Source organism: Prionailurus viverrinus, chromosome A2 (assembly GCF_022837055.1).
Source record: "Prionailurus viverrinus isolate Anna chromosome A2, UM_Priviv_1.0, whole genome shotgun sequence".
Taxonomy (NCBI): domain Eukaryota; kingdom Metazoa; phylum Chordata; class Mammalia; order Carnivora; family Felidae; genus Prionailurus; species Prionailurus viverrinus.
Window position 1 is genome coordinate 60,873,766 of NC_062562.1, and position 16,787 is coordinate 60,890,552.

The 16,787-nt window shown below is 56.4% G+C and overlaps 1 protein-coding gene across 1 annotated transcript; it reads left to right on the forward strand.

Moving 5' to 3' along the window:
- The first annotated feature begins 5,801 nt into the window (after positions 1-5,801).
- On the forward strand, positions 5,802-16,338 carry YKT6 (YKT6 v-SNARE homolog). The gene is made up of 7 exons (XM_047850138.1): positions 5,802-6,065; positions 8,223-8,305; positions 10,398-10,498; positions 11,451-11,555; positions 11,842-11,907; positions 13,999-14,100; positions 14,735-16,338. The coding sequence occupies exons 1-7, from the start codon at positions 5,962-5,964 to the stop codon at positions 14,768-14,770; spliced, it is 597 nt and encodes a 198-aa protein (XP_047706094.1). The 5' UTR covers positions 5,802-5,961; the 3' UTR covers positions 14,771-16,338.
- The last annotated feature ends 449 nt before the right edge of the window (positions 16,339-16,787 follow it).

Genomic DNA, 16,787 nt, shown 5'->3' on the forward strand with positions numbered 1-16,787 from the left:
GTTTTCCCACTGATCCGTAATGTTGACGGCACCCCGCTGGCACACTCTGTCATATTTCTCTTCTGTAAGGGAATGGCTTGGCTCTGGCCACCGTGCAGGTGCACCCCTAGGCCACGAGGCCACGTGTGGAACCACAGCTAACCTGAGCCTGGCAGATAGACTTTGTGCTCCTCCGGAACTGAGGACGGACGAGTGAGGACCTGCTCAGAGGCCACTCCCCGCTCTCTTCTCCATCTGCCTGGGAGGTGGTCAGGAGGGTTTCCCCCAGTCTCTGGTTCTGAGACGTGAGGCTTTCTGCCCATGTCCCTCAGGTGTGGCTGCTGTCTAGCTAGCATGGCCCGCAGGGGAGACGCCATGACTTGAGGTGCAGACACCTGTTCCCTTTAGTTTGGATGTTGTCCTTTCTAGTGCACAGGACAAGAATGGGGAGTGGCATCTTGGGGTGCTTTTTTCTGTGCCAGTAACAAATTGTCTGAATGTAAAAGTGGCTCTGGGGACCCTGCCTGATGTGGCCTCAGCTCTGTCAGTCCGCCCACCTGGCAATCAGTCTGTGGTCTGTGGTCACAACATCCCGGCAGAGGAAGGGTTAAGTCTCTGGTGCTGGTTGCCCTTGGGCAGAGAGCAGCCCTTTGTCCTTACCTGACCTGTGTGTCTAGAACAGAAACAGAGTTGCGGTTTCCTACCCCTTGCAGGCATTTTGAATACTTCTTGAGAAATGAAGTGGGGAGTTGGCTAATTAATATATGATCCAAGCCAGGCACGCCAGTGTGACCCTAGGACCCGCCCAAAAGAAACAATTGATAGAAGCCTACACTCGGACGTTTCTGGGACCTCAGGCTCCTGGCGCCCACTCCTCCCTGAGAGAGTACTCCCGGGTGGCCACTCCTCCCCGGCGCCCAATCCTCCCCTGAGAGAGTCCTCCCCGGCGCCCGCTCCTTCCCAGGAGGGTCCTCCCAGGAGCATACTCCTCCCCGAGAGAATCCTCCCTGGGAGAGTCCTCCCTGGCGCACTATCCTCCCCAAGAAAGTCCTCCCTGCAGGCAATCCTCCCGAAAGAGTCCTCCCAGGCGCCCGCTCCTCCCCAGTTTCCCTTTTGCTGCCCCCAGACCTCTATCCTCCCGTCTCACTCGCCCTAACACAGGTCATCATGCTCCCCGCACGAGGCTTTCCTGGCTGCTGTAACTTTAATCTCTCGACGTCCGGTAGGGCAAGTATCCCTTTGCCCTACATTTCACAGCCCTTTCAAATTGAGCACAAACCTTCCGAATCTATTCATGCTACATCATAAAACAATGCGCTGAGTTTGTGGATCCGGGGACTCATTTTAGAGAGGAGACATCTCTGTCCCCAAGGGGAGGCTCCTCGTTCGGAAACACAGTGGGCTCCAGGTCCACTCTGTGCCCTTCAGGAGGTTGTTTTCCTCATCAGATCTCACCCATTTCCTGCTAGATTTATTGCAAAAGAAAAGCGATGTATTTATTAGAAGGGTAATTATTTCACTACTACCGGTTAAAGCGTGTGCTATGCACAAAGCACTGCTGTGTTCAGTGTGCCATCTGGGGAGCCGACCTGGGGACAGCAGGCAGGGCTGACATCATTGCCACTTTCAAATGAAGTCACTGAGGCTGGGGAGGTTGAGGGATGGGGTGCAAAGGGGCAGGACCTGCCCGCTTGTTCGCGGGCTCCTGCTGCTCTCTCTCACACGCACGCGCATTTCTCTTCCAAGCTCAACCGTAAGTTTGCTTAGAAACTACTCTGGGCTCTGGGACTTTCTACAAACCCCAGGCCTTCTCCTGAGGGTCTCAGTCATGGGCTTTGTTCTGATTGGACGGCCTACCCCTGGAAGGCCTGCACTGATTGGCTGAGGCCTCGGTCACGTGGCCATCTGTAAGCCAATTGCTGAGGAAACACGGATGGACTTGTATTGATTGGCTGGGCGCCCACGTGTCACAGTGGAAGGGCTGGGGGGGCGGTTCAGAGGGGGCTGGGGGGTGCTCAGCGTGGGGGGAGGGCTGAGAGGCAGTCAGAGGGGGACTCAGGGGGAGGAGTTGCTCCCTGGGGGTAGGGGGCTGGGGGACACGCTAATGGGAGCTCAGGGGAGGGGGTACTCAACGGGGGCGGGGCGGGGAGAGCTTGTGGGAGCACTCAGAGGGTTGCTCAGGAAGGAGGCGAGCTGGGGGGCTCAAGGGTGCCCAGCGGGAGCAGGGAGGGTGGTTAGCAGTGGGGGCAGCGGGGGGAGCCAAGAGCCAGGTCTGGTGAGGAGGGCTGGGCCTGGTAGTCAGGAGGGGCTCAGGGGGACTGTGGGACAGGGCTTGGGGTCTTGGTGCACCACCCAAAAGGGGGTTCTAGGAGCTCAGTGAGGGACTCACATGGGGCCTCTGGAGGGCTAAATGGAATGGGGCTTCAGTGGGGGCCGGGGCTAGAGGGTGGGGTTCAGGAGGGACTCAGTGGGGGAGGTGGGCCAGGATAGGGTCTCAGGGGCCCCTCAGGAGGTTGGGGTCAGCATCAACCTCACCCCAGCTTTCAGATTCTACCTCATGACGTTTCCTTTGTGATGACTCCCATTCTGCTTTTTGCACTTGGGAGTCCTGCAGACCAGGCTGCTGTGGGGCCCACACTCCCCTCTTGCAGGGCTCCCCCTCCACCTCTCCTTATTACAGATTTTCTTCTACATTCCACACAGGGAGGCCTCACGGTGGTCAGGGCGCCATCCTCAGGAGGTCAAGCCCCCAGCCTAAATGGCCATGTGTCCAGCGTGGGCTACACACCCATTCCTGGCCCCTGAGCTGGGGAGGGGTGTCTCCAGGTACAAATAGAGCTCCTGGGAAGCCCCTGCAAGGGGGGCAGTTCTAAGGGCGCCTGTCCCCCTCCTGATACAGAGGGGGCACCTTTCACGTGGGTTAGTCTCCCACTTAGAAGAGTAAAAAGGCGGGGGACAGTGGGCTTGCATCTGCTGTCTCTCAAGTGCTACTGGCTCAAAATGGTCGTCAGTTGGCACATTTAGGAGTGACACACCCTGAAGGCCATAGGCGGCCTGATCACACCTGTGGCCCCTTCAGGGCTCCTTTCCTGTGTGGGCTGCAGAGGCTCACCTTACATGCACAGTGAAGACAGCCTGGACAAGGCGGTCCGGAGGCCAAGGCTGCTGCCTGGCCAGGATCATGCGCCTGGCTGGCTTTTATCCAGCTTCGTGGGGGTTTCACTGTGCAGCTAAACCGGGTAACTTATGGGAAGGTGGGTGGGCACCTGCCTGCCCAGCAGGAACTCAGGCCCTGGCCTCTTGCCATGGGCACATTGCTCCAGTTCTGTTTGCAGGGAGCTCTTCTTCTAGGGCCCAGTGCATGAGGGAGAGTCTGGACTTCAGAGAGCTTTACTCCCTGCAGGTGCTCAGGGACATCAGCATCCCTTCCCTGTATCTATCCCTGAGGTTTTAGATTTACAGAGCAGTACAAAGAATTCCTGGATACCTTCATCCTGACTCCTTAAATTTACCTTGTGTGCTTTACCCTTCATTATATATATATATATATATATATATATATATATATACTAAACCTTTCAAGACTAAAGTGCAGACATGATGTCCCTTTACCCTAAGGACTTGTGTGTATTTCCCCCAAACCAAGAATTCTCTTACACAACCACAATGATCAAAATCAGGGAATTAAAACAGATACAATAGTATTCTCCAATCTAATGACCTCACTCAGATTTCAGCCTGGCAAATCTCTGCATCCTACAGTCTGCAGGATGCCTTGAACCCATGATAGTCACTCCTGTTTGTCATAAGTGATAACAATACACATAACCATCAAGGTTGTCACTCGTTAAACATCTGTGGCTAGAGTTTGGCATATAAACCTCGCCATTCCCAGCAACATACCTATGGAAAGGGATATGTTCCCAGTTTTACAAATTAAAACAAGAGAGAGACTCAGAGAGGTTAAGGGTTTGGTGGCAGAGCCGGGGTGAATCCAAGTTGGGTGACAGCTGGGGTTGACGCAGTGGAAGGTGGGCTTGCTTTTCAGTGAGACAGATGATGAGGTTGGGGGGCTTGGGAGCCAGGCCTCCTGGGGGGAGAGGGGCTGGGCTGTGTTTGTTGTATGTTTAGTGTTGACATGTGCCTAGAGATTTCCTTAACCCAAGTCATTCTGTGTCTGCAAGGCGATAGTAACGTCTTCCTCTGTTTCGTGAGGATAGAACAAGGGAGTGCGCGGAGAGCACTTGGTATGAGGCCAGCTGTGGGACACCTGCTGTTATGTGTCAAGTGAATACATGTAAGCCTGTGCCAACCAAGAACTGTCCTCCTGGTCCTTTTGAACAACTTTCAGTGTCAAAGAAAAGGGGAGCCAGGGTTTTCTTCAGAAACAGCTGTCACTGTGCCCCCTAGAGGACCACAGTGTCAGCACAGCATCTTGAGACTGTCGTGTGCCCGCATCAGCGGGTGACTGGCCTGGTGTTGGGCAATGTCTGTCCTTGGTATTTTGTACCCAGACGGGGGGATGGGGAAGAGCCCCTTCCACGATCTGCATAGGGAAGAGAGCCAGTGAGGAAGGTGCTGAGTGAGGGGCAGGTGGTGAGACCTTCCTTTAGACACAGAGACAGCCTTCTCCACTGCTTGCCAGGGCACATTTGCCAATGGCTGGAGACATTTGGGGTTGCCAAGTGATGGGTGGAGTGCTACCGATCTCTAGTGGGTCCGAGGCCTGACATGCTACCTACGCTGCACAGGATGGCCCCTGACACCTAGGAAAAGCCCCCAGCATCCAACCACAATATGAATACTGCTGAGCATGTGTAGAGTGATGCTGTCGCTTTGTCACAAGTGCCGTCTCTGTCCCATCATCTCAGACCCAGCTGCTTGTAGCGTAGCGATGATGTAAGTTTGCCATCAGCTTCCAAAGACCAAGGGCCTTTTAGGTGGCCTGCAAGATGCTGATTACAAAATACCATTTAATAAACAAGAAACTGGCCCATGTGGCACCCTCGTGGAACCGCGCCTCACCCATCCCCACCCATCCACAAAGCGTTATGTCGACAACTCAAGCAAAACGAGGTCTTCTAAGTCACTGCACCACACTGCTCCCTAAGTGTGGGGCGGATTTTCTGCTCTTTTGACGTTTCCTCTCTGTCAACGGTCTGCGGCCTATATCAGTGCCCAGACAGAGAGTGGGCAGGCCCGAGGAGCACGTAGCCCTGCAGGTTTGTGGTGACGGGTCCTGTGTGACCAGGGGCAGGAGGAAAACGTGGCAAGGACGTGTTCAGAACCAATCCTCTGAAATGAGAGGCGTGCCTTCACATCCCTGCAGGAGCCTCGAGAAGAAAAGTTTCCTGCCCTTCACTCGAAAGGAGGTTGGATTTACACACTGACAGGAAGGCAGTCCTCCCGTAAATCACAGTCCTTTCTAGGGTCCACAGAGCACTGGCTGCGGGTGCCGTTCCCAGGAGCTGCCCAGGAAGGCTCAGCACAGTCTGGGAGGGAGGGAGAGAGGACCTGTGTATGGGAGGACTCAGGACACCCAGGACTGAAAGGACAAGCTGGAGGGGGCACGACACTTCATGAGAGAAGGGGAGGCCCACGAGGGACAGGGCGGCCCGGGAGGGGACGGGGCACGCCCACAGGGAGAGGGCAGGACACCCCCACAGGGAGAGGGTGGCCCTACACAGGCCGGAGGGGGCGGGGCAGAAGTTCTGCGCTTGCGCCTGGCCCGCACCGCCTGCCTGCACCCTCATCCTTCAGCCTTCGTGTTTCCGTCCGTGCTTATCTGGATCCGGGGCACGAAATCCCTCCGCCGGGACTGGGGCGGCGGCACCCGACCGGAACCGGAAGCGAACCCTGCGCCAGGCGGGGAAGCCGGCGTCGGACCCGTCAGCAGCCGGCGGCGGTCGTCGGGGGCGGGGGCCGCGCTGCTCGGTGCGAGCCGGTCCCGCGGCCGGGCGGGCCGTCCGAGGGCGCGGCGCCATGAAGCTGTACAGCCTCAGCGTCCTGTACAAAGGCGAGCCCAAGGCGGTGCTGCTCAAAGCCGCGTACGACGTGTCCTCCTTCAGCTTCTTCCAGAGGTCCAGGTGAGCGGCCCGGGCGGGGAGGCCAAGGGGGCGGGGTGGGGGGGGAGGCCTGGGGGACGGGGAGAGGGGTGGGGGAGGACGGCGGGGGGGGGGTGGGGAGGCCCGGAGGGCGGGGCTGGGCGGCGGGCCCCGGCCTCCTTGCGAGGAGCGCGACGATGGCCTCTTCCTCGGTCTGGGGACTGTGCCTTCGAGGAATCATCTTCGTTTCGCTGGATAAAAGACTTATGCTATTCTAGAACATTATTCCCGTACTCGCTGTTTTACGTATTCTTGTCGTTATAAAATTATCAGGGGCCTTGGAAAAAGTGCAGATTCCCAGGTTCACACCCAGACGTCCCGAACTAGAGGGTTGGGGCCCAGAGGTCTGTATTCCAACCTAGGCAGCTTGGGCGCCACACCTTGGGAGCCGCTTAGGCTATCTGATGGGCTTTCCCAGCGATTCCGTGGGAAGGTTATTGGTATAATCTGCGTACTCCGTTTTGCCAACGGAGTCACTGAGGCCACGAGAAACCAGCCAGGACTCACTGTGTGCTGCTTCCAGTGGAGCCCTGATGGGGCCAAAGGGTCTGCGCTGAGGATTTGGAAGGAAGCGTGGGATGTGTAGGCCTATAGGCTTCTCCTGTTTCTGGACGCTTTAGTAGCAGGAAACTGTGTTGAAGACACAGCAGACACTTGCGGCCCATCGTGGGCGGGCTGGGTGACTCAGGCACAGAAGGGGAAGGACCCTCCAGGGTCCATGTCTGTGGCCACACGGTCCCCGGGGCTAGTGGACGCTGTTGTCTGGACTCAGAATTCAACAGTTCCTGTTCCTGATGAGAGGGCTTTGCTGGCAGAATCTAAAACCGTTTCTGTTGTTGTTTTGTAAAATGTTCGGCTTGTTTTGGGTCCTTAGTGAAGCACCTTCTTGATACTTGGTTTCCTTTACCGTGGTCTCCATTCTCTGCTTGTCTGTGATGTTCGGTGCCGGCTTCGCCAAGTGGTTCCTTTTCTTTCTCCCGGCCCTTGTCTACGGAGGGTACTCAGAGATTTCAGTGTGGGACTGTGACCTCACTGGTGAGGGCTCCCGGACCGGTTTCTGGTGGCGAGCACAGCTGCGGCACTCTAGGCACATCCTCTTAAGGCAGTGGATGATCTAGCTTTTTCCCATCCTTCCTGCCTCACGATGACCAGACCCCAGGTTGTGAAACCTTCAGATGGTTCCCCTGTTTTTCTGCCTCTGTGTGCAGACTTTTGCGAGAGTGTAACTTCTCCTCTGTCTGGTGACAGTCCTGCTATGAGCTCTGTCTCTGGTTGGTTTTATTGCAAGGACTTCCTTGTTTGGAGACGTCTTTTCTGTGGGATTGTTTCCATCCTATCACTCTCTCAGGGTGATGGAGCAAGTGCTGCTGTGCGCCAGGCATGGTGCTGTGCACTCATGTGACCATCCTAGCGAATCTGGATTTCCTAGTTGAGGCACAGTGCCGCAGGTAACTTGCTTGGAGGTCACACATCTCGAACATGGTGGAGCTGGGGTCCCAGCCGAGGACGTCCACCGCAGGGTCAGAGATCCTCACGCCACATGGCCCCCTGCATGGCAGTCCCAGTCACAGGCTTCCTGTTGGCCCCTGTCCCTCTGGCTGCACTGTTGTCACCTGTGATTCTTCCATTCCGGCCACATCTCTCTGTCCGACGGCCCTGGTACAAATCATTTCCTGGTCTCGGCCAAGCCGTTGTCTCCCAGTAGCCTGGATGACATACCTCGGATGAGCCAGCGCACCCTAGGCCGGGTTCTGTGCCCTCGGCCACATCCACGGTGTGTGTGCATCCTGCCTCAGTGTCTGGCGTGTGCGGCAGCCCACCTGGTTGCATGTCTGCTGCCTCCTGCTTCTCCCTGTGTCCGAGGGCCTCTGCTGACCACAGCGTCAGCATCCTGGAAGCCTGCAGTAGGTGCCCCAGAGGTCTGGAAGTGGGTTGTCTGGCGCGCTAGGAGCAGCAGGTGTGGTGTGAACGGTCGGAGCAATTAGTAACAAAACCACGTTTATCACTTGTAGCCGAGGCCCGGAAGGCAACGAGTGAAGTCAAGAAACACTAGCTCCTTAGTGTCCAAGCTCGGAGGTCACCTTCTGTTGTGCCGGTGACAAGGTGACAGGAGTAGGTAATCTGTGTTATGTTTCTTAGTGTTCAGGAGTTCATGACCTTCACGAGTCAGCTGATCGTGGAGCGCTCGGCCAAGGGCAGCAGAGCTTCAGTCAAAGAACAAGGTAAGAGGACTGCCCCCTCCCTGGTGTGCACCCCATCACGCCTCAGGCAGCCCGTGGCTCTCTGCACACTGCCGGCCTGCCCCTCTTCCCTCCTCTTCCTTCTGCTTGCACACGATGCTGAGCCCACTGCTGCCATCTGAGCCTCCCAAGTCAGTGTGCCCCTGTACCTCACACCTGCTTCAGGTGAGGGTCTGACTCTTGGAGCTGTACGCAGCCTTCCTGAATCCTTCTCTTTCCCTCCAGAGCTGGACACATCTCAAAAAAGGATTTGCAACCAGCCCTGTTGAGGTAATACCGTGTCCTGTGCTCCTTAGGTTTTGGACCAGGAATCCGAAAACTCATCCTGTTTTTCTCTCGGCCAGTATTTTTACTTGTTCACAATTCAGGTTTCCCATGAGAGTCTTCAGGCTTTTATCGTAGAGGCATATGTTGTACAGACCGATAAGGAAAGACAGACGTGTCGTATAGACACATCACGTGAACCTCACTGGGCGGAGACGCCCGTCGCACGGTGCTGCCCTGGTCTTGTGACCTGGAGGCCCAGTCACCATCCTGGTGGTGCGTCTGTTCTGCATAAGATCCTGGTACCCTTCACGACGCAGGAGTGAAATTGGATCATGAACATGGAAATAGTCTGGTTTCCTCAGGCCATGTCTGCCTTCCCAGGTTTCTTAGAGATGTTCCATTTGCACTGGTCCAGCGTCTCCAGTTCTGCGGATGCATGCATTTCAGTTCGCGTTTGAACCTTTCTTATATGGGAGTGCAGACAAAGCCTGGAGAGTGTCGGTGATGGTCCTGTCCCCCACCCCGCTCTCCTTTATCTCTGCCCTTTCTTGATTGCGGAGCTCACGATCTCTCCTTCTCCCCTTTCGTTGTTTTTGTTTGTTTGTGCCAGGGTCTGGTGCTTGAGCGTCTTAAGGACAAGAAGCTTCTTATTTGTCAGCTGTTGCCCTCACATCCCTTTTACTGCGGGGTGTGGTTAGCTGCATCGTCTTTGAATCCTTTGTAAAATGACAAAAATTCATATCCTAGTTAATGAATGTTTTGCAGAAGCTCTTGTACAGACTGTACCTTTGGATAACTTGATGGCTTTGGCACAGGAATCCATAGGCAGCAGGGACTCATGTTTTTGTAGATGGACCTTCCCTCCACTGTCCTCCCCTCTCCTCTCCCTCCCTTACGCCCTCCAGTCCAGCACAGAACACAACAGGCCAGGATTCCCGTAACGAGGAACCTGAGGCCCCGAGAGGTGATATCCTGATTCGGGGACACTTTTATAGGAATGTTTAAATTTTTTTTATATTTATTTTTGAGAGAGAGCAAGAGAGCGTGTGCACGAGTGTGGGAGGGGCAGAGAGAGAGGGAGACACAGGGTCTGAAGCAGGCTCCAGGCTCTGAGCTGTCAGCACAGAGCCCAACAGGGGGATTGAACCCACAAACCGCGAGATTATGACCTGAATGAAGTCACATGCTTAACCGACTGAGCCACCCAGGTGCCTCTCTTTTTTTTTTTTTTTTTTTAAGTTTATTTATTTTAAGAGCAAGAGGGAGAGCAGGGGATAGGCAGAGGGAGACACAGAATCTGAAGCAGTCTCCAGGCTCTAAGCTGTCAGCACACAGCCGGACATGGGGCTCAAACCCACAAGCTGTGAGATCATGACCTGAGCCGAAGTCTGACACTCAATTGACTGAGCACCCCAGGCAAGCGCATTGGGATTTTTTTAAGAAATTGGATGGTATTTGTCTCTTCCGGGGTCTCTTCAGCTTGGAAACAGAATGGAGCCTGAGACATGCATTCCCTGAGTTGCAGGCAGGCCTGATCTAGAGCTCAGGATGGAACTTAGAAACACACCTGGGACCGTGTTGCCTGGGATGTTTTCTGCTCCCCTGGCTTTGCACACTGGGCCCCTGGGCCTTGGCTCGTCCTAAAGCAGACATTGGGTCATGCTGGTGGCAGAGCTCCGTTATGCACTGTTTGTGCAAGCTTCATTGATCCAGAAGGCAAGGGCTCAGCATTGTGATGCTTTGATGATCAGGGCTGAAAACATCTAAGGGCCTCAAGTCACCACATGCGTGTCTGACTTCTCCTCAGAATATTTGTGCCACGTCTACGTGCGAAACGACAGCCTTGCAGGGGTGGTCATTGCTGACAGTGAATATCCGTCCCGGGTGGCCTTTACCTTGCTGGAGAAGGTGAGTTTGCAGTGTGGCTGGACTGGGCTCGGATCGACAAGTGGGGTCAGTGCCCGAGTTACAGGGAATGAAGTAGTGTGTCCCAAATCAACCCATTTTCAGCCGTTTTTTCTTGGCCCTAAACCAAGAGACAGTCTGGCATCCCTTCCCAGTTCTTTCCCTGGCACTGATTTCTGCCTGTCATCCCTCCTGTGTCTGGGCTCATGTCCCCAAGTGCCACCTTGACTCACCCTATCTGCCTCAGCATCACAGCCTACTCCTGGGATGGGCTCTAGGGCCAGCTCTGGCTGTGTTCTTGCCCCTGCCAGTCCTCTGGCCACTCTCTTCCTGCCTCTGCCCTCAGCAATGGTGATCGTGGCTCCTCTGAGCCACACTGGACTCTGTGCCCTGCTCTGTGGCTGCCTCCCCTCCGTCAGGCTGTCCCTGCACACAGTGGGCCCTCCCACCTCCGTGCTTCTGCCCGTGCTGCAGTGATGGGCACTCCTTCCCCACATGGGTCCAGCACCTGTGTGTCCATCAGTCCTTTAAGCAACACTTACCGTAAACCCCTGTTTATGGGCTCTGGCCCCTAGCCTCCCACAGTACAGTGCACTTACAAGCCTGTGAAATCTGGTGGTCACTTAAATCGGAAGGATCCAGTTCCCTTTTGAAGAACTGTTTTAGAAAATGAGAGGGCCAGTACCTTTTCTTCTAGAATTTTATGGCCGCGTCAAAGCAGAAATCTTTAGTTTAAAATTCAGATGCTTTTATCATTCTCCAGATGAAGTTCATCTCAGGCTAGGTACAGTTCGTATTTAATTACCAGAATACTTAAAATTCGAGCTTCAATGTGCCCCTGGCCACTAGCTGTCCTCCTCTTCCTTCCTCCCAGGCCTGCCAGCCTCTCTTGGGTGAGGCTGTCCATTGAAGCCCTGTAGCTGTGGCGGTGCTGATGCACTCTTCTGTCTTGCAGGTACTAGATGAATTCTCCAAGCAGGTGGACAGGATAGAGTGGCCAGTCGGATCCCCTGCTACAATTCACTACACGGCCCTAGATGGCCACCTCAGTCGATACCAGGTAGGGTGTCTAATCGCCTCAAGGAGAGGCCGTGTGGCACAGGAAGGCCGGCAGCCCTGATGGCCGTGGCTGTAGGTGACTCCAGGCAGCCTTGGTGTCGACATCCCTCTGAAACATCCAGGGGCCCACGTTAAGACCTGGAACCTGAGCCCCGCAGCAGGCTTCCATTTCTCTGTCCTGTGTTTCAGCAGCCTGAGGGTTTTTAACTTGGGAAAGTGTTTCTAGCTCAGTTGGGTTGAGCTTTGTTTCCAAATGGTCCTGATGTTATTCTTGGCTCTTCCCCTAGAACCCCCGAGAAGCTGACCCCATGAGTAAGGTGCAGGCTGAGCTGGATGAGACCAAAATCATTCTGGTAAGCAGAGCGGGGGCCAGCATGTCCCAAAGCTGGGGGCAGAAAGCCTGGTGGCCACCGTGCACACCATCAAGGCTTGTTGGGAGTCCTAGTCCAAGCGCTTTCCTTTCTTTTTTTTTTTTTTTCTCCTAATATTTATTTTTGAGAGGGGGAGAGAGAGAGAGGTAGAGCACAAGTGGGGGAGGGGCAGAGAGAGAGGGAGACACAGCATCCGAAGCAGGATCCAGGCTCCAAGCTGTTCGCACGGAACCTGATATGAGGCTCAAACCCACGAACCGCGAGATCAGGACCTGAGCTGAAGTCTGACGCTTCACCAACTGAGCATCCCAGGTGCCTCCCCAAGCTCTTTTCTGAAGGGGGTGTTTGCCCTCCTCTCCCCGTGCGTCCAAGGCCTCGAAGCCAGACTGGCTTAGGCAAGGCCAGGCCTAGCCCTCCTGCCTGTTGTGAGGGGTCCATGTGGAGCACCAGTGTGGTCCCCCACCCCCCCAACGCTCCCCTCTGGCAGTTACTGGTTGTGATGGCCTGAGTTCTGTGGCTCTCCTTCCCTGTGCTGGTGCCTTCGGTACTTTGTCTCCAAGCCCAGCGGGTGCCTCCCTTAAGGGGTGTGGGCTGTGGGGACAGCTGCCGGTGCTGACTAAAGACAGATGTAGGGTCGTCAGGCCCCAGCCAGGAGACCAGGAATTTGCATCCTGCCTGAGACCTCCTGGTTTATAACCTTAGCTTCAGCTTCTCCCGGCACTTTTTTTGTTTGTCTGTTTGTTTTTTTAAGCTTTGATCTGTCTTCGGCTCTTGAGGCATCTGTTTTCACTTCAAGTTTGGTCTTGTGGCCTCTGCCTCACACCTGGTCCCTTGCTTCCTGCCTGCCACCAGTCTGTCCAGCAGACGGTGACCATCGCTATGTCACCCTCTGCTCATAGCTCCTCAGTGGGTCTCAGGACAGCTGTGGGGCCACCTGTAGGCTCCCTGGCACGGCCCCACAGTCTCATGGCCTTCCTTTCCTGCCTGGCACCCCTGCAGGTGCCCCTGTGCACAGGCCTCCAGGATGCCACCGCGTGGTCACTACTTGTTCGTGTGTCTCCTTGACTAGCGTGTGAGCTGTCATGACTGGGGGCTTTTCCCTCGTCCTTATCTCTATACCCCTGACCCCAGTGCAGCGCCATGCTTAGGCCACCAATGCCCAGCGGCTCATGATCCCTGACTGAGTGGATGCAAAGCCCAGAAAAGGTACCCGGGGAAAACCCTGCCCAGACATAAAACTCCTGCCAACACCAGCTCAGCTTTCGTGCACACAGGTGTCCCCTGGGGCTGGACTCGGGTCTGGGCAGGACCCAAGTGTTTGGGACCACGCTTCAAGTAATGTGGTTCTGAGGCTCGGGAAGGAAAGCAAGACATGGCAGTCTTGAGGTGTGTGCATCCTGTACCGCCTGCTCCCCCACGGCTTCTAACCGAGCCCCGGCCCTATTCTGGCTACAAAAATCAGGTCTCTGGTCCTGCCATTCTTCCCTTCCGTGTCTTCATCTGGTTAACTTCCGTGGTGAGAACCTAAGCTGTTCAGCTGCACATAGAGATGAAGCACATTGTTGCTTATTCTTGGGTCTGCGTGTTTCATGCTCGTGTGCCTGGGTTCCTGCCGCTCCCGTTGAAGAGGTCTCCGGGGGCCCTGTGGCCGCTCCAGCAATGGCCATCCGGGCTGGAAGCGAGCCGACCACTTCCTGGTGGCCCCAGGGCAGGGGGCTCTTGTGAGGGCCTTGTTCCTTCACCCCGAGATCAGGTCTGTGGGTGCGGCCGCTCCCTGAGTGCTCACACGTAAACACAGGTCCCTTCAGGAAGGTGAGGCGCAGTCTGTCTGGTGGGAATACATGTGTGTGAGGGCGGGTGTAAGTGACTTCTGGAGCATGCTTGTCTCAGCCTGTGCTGTGGGCACCCCGTGGGACAGTCACTAGGTCCTGTTCCATCCGCAAGTCTGGGACACAGCTGACACATGATAGGGAGGAGCCCAAGGGAGACGCACTCCCCGTGGTTGAGCTTCAGGAGGGACTCACGTCCACCTGCTCTATGAACATCAGAGTGTTCTCTTCTCTGACCCTGCAGCACAACACCATGGAGTCTCTGCTGGAGCGGGGGGAGAAACTAGATGACCTGGTGTCCAAGTCTGAAGTGCTGGGGACACAGTCTAAAGCCTTCTATAAAACGGTGAGCACCGGCCCTGGCTCTGGGCACCCCTCCCTCGGGCTCTATACTGCATGAGCCTTCGGGACGTTCAGTGACACGTGGGGAGAGCACAGGAGGTGGCCGAGGCCTGGCAGCAGCGGCAGGCAGGCTCATCAGGCTCCGCAGGAGGGTGGGTCTGCTCAGCTCCTGGTCCCGCCACTCGCGGAGCATATCGGTGCTCAGTCTTCCCAAAGAGGCTCTTTTGCCTCCATTGTCTCCCTGCAACAGAGGTGCTTTGCTGTCTGGACGGCGGTGGGGCTGAGTTTACACATGGGCTTTCCTGTGAGCTTGGGAGGGGCCTGGCCTGTGGAGTCTGGGGGCAAGAGAGGGGATCTATCCGGTCCTCTGAAGACATTCTCGGTACCACCTCCACACATGTTGTCCAATAGCACCTGGGGACACAGACTGGGCCAAAGTCAGACACTCAGGCTGCCTCACACGGCCTCGCTCTCCCTCCCCCCCACCGACGGAGGCCCACCTCTCTGAGGTGCCCCCAGGTCCTCCAGCCGGCTCAGCAGTCCGATTCCTGGAGCCCCACGGGGCCCCCCGCCGCGTGTGCCCTGGTGGGGCTGCTGGCGACCTCCATCCTCTCCAGCTCCTGTTTGTTTCTTTCAAGGCCCGGAAGCAGAACTCATGCTGTGCAGTAATGTGATAGCAGCGCGCAGAGGCCCCTGGGCCAAACGCCAGTCATTCGCATCAGAACCACAGTCCCTGGAGAAGCAGAGCCACCACGGGAAGACTCTGCACCCCTGGAGCCCTTGGCAGGGACCGAGGGGTCGCAGAACGGCCTGGGGGTGGGGAACATTCAAATTTACATGCCTGGTGATTTTTGGAAAGATGGTTTGAGGCCCCCAGGGATGTATTACTGGGCCAGATGAAACCATAAACTCTTGAGTGACTCACACGGATGCTGACGGGCTCGTCTCTCACCCCTGGGAAGACCCGTGGGCCCCTGACCTGGGCGAGGCCCCCAGCAGGTCGGAGCCAACCTTGTCGGGCCTTAGTCTGCCTTTGGGTTGTATCTGTGCCCGGATTGTTTTAACTCTGTAGTAAGCCGAGGGGAGGCCTGACTGCAGGGCTGGGGGCACAGACCTGGGGCTCGGATCTTGGGAAACCCACTGTGGGTGGGCATGAGGGGTTGGGGCGAGCAGGGTGTAGGCCAGTGCTTTGGGCCAAGGTCCACGGTGGGAGGTGACGGTCACCAGGCTTCACGGATTCTGGGGTACCTTTGCACTTCTGCTGAATTGACCTTTTGCTGAGGGCACTGCCTATCCATCACATTGCACGGAAATGCCTGTGGGGGCGCAGGGCATGGGGGGTCATCTGCCCTGAACTTCAGATGGGCTCTGACCACCAGGTCACAGCAGTATGTGTGGTCTCTTAACCCGTGTTCCTTTGCCTCGCTGGCAACAAGACCGTCCCAGCAACCACCTGGGGCCTGTGTGCCTTAGCAAGTGGCCTTTCCTGTGGCTGCTGTTCCTGGGCACCAACACCAGGTACTGGCCATCCCGAGCCTCCCAATGCCCCATGGGTGTGGTCTGAGCCAGCGCCTCCCCAGCCCGACCCCCGCAGGACCACTGCCTGAGAGCCCGCCCCATCCAGAGGCACAAGCCCCTGCTGTGAGACCTGCCAGCCCCCTCAGGCCCTGCTGCCTCCCCCTGTCCTAAGTACTTCCAGAGGATGCCAGCTCACGATGCACCCTTGGGACCCACTCCCCACAAAGCCCTTCCTGGGGTGGTGTCAAAACAAGATCCCGTCCCAGGGGGTCCTTCCCTGAGCTGGTTCTTGCCCTACCCAGGAGGTCCCACCCACTGCCCTGGCAGCAAGTGCCAGCCCCTGAATTCCCTTGCTTGGGCTAGAAGGTGGGACTTCATGGCTTCTTGACGACCCTGCCCTAATGGGTGTACCTGCCAGCTGCCCTTTTGGCTCTGGGCACTGCGTCGGCCTCTAACATAGCCTGCCCTGTGCAACCCTGAGCGAGGTGCGAACCCACCTGCTGACTGGTGCCCAGGGTGCTCTGACTTCCCCTTAAGGACAGCGTGGTGTCTGACACCTCCAGCTTTGGAGGTGGCTGAGGAGGAGGGGGTGGGGGTGGGTGGGGCCGGCTCACACCTGTGCAGGCGAAGAGCACTTGGCAAAGAGTGTATTTTATAGTAACTGCTACCTAACTGTTCTGTTTGAAAGGTTCTTATCTGGATAAACTTGTCTTCTGAAATTCCACAATAGTCCTCTGCTTTGTTCAAGCCTCAGGGGCCCCTTTCCTCGGGAAGCCGGGTGCAGGGTCCTGGGGCAGTTCCTGTCCTTAACCCCCAGGCCTAAGCTGTAACTCCCTTCACCTAGACCTGTCTAGCAGGAGACAGGGGAGGGGGGCCTGGAGCAGAGGCTAGCCCTGCCGGGACTCCTGGATTAGGGGGACTGGCCTGGGGGGTTGCCCTGCAGCCACAGCCAGGGCCACACACGTGGAAAGTCCTCAAGAGCTGGAGGCGGGCTCTGCAGGCGTGGGGGGGCGTCTGGTGCCTCCCTGGGCACTTGTGGGCCCAGGAGCCTCAAGTCTGGTCCCAGGTTAGGGAATGACCTCAGTGGCTGGTGGTTAGAGGGTCTGAGGATTGTGCAGCCTTGTTTCATTGGTGGCCCTGAGCCTTGCCTTCAATCTCACTTGTGATTGTGGA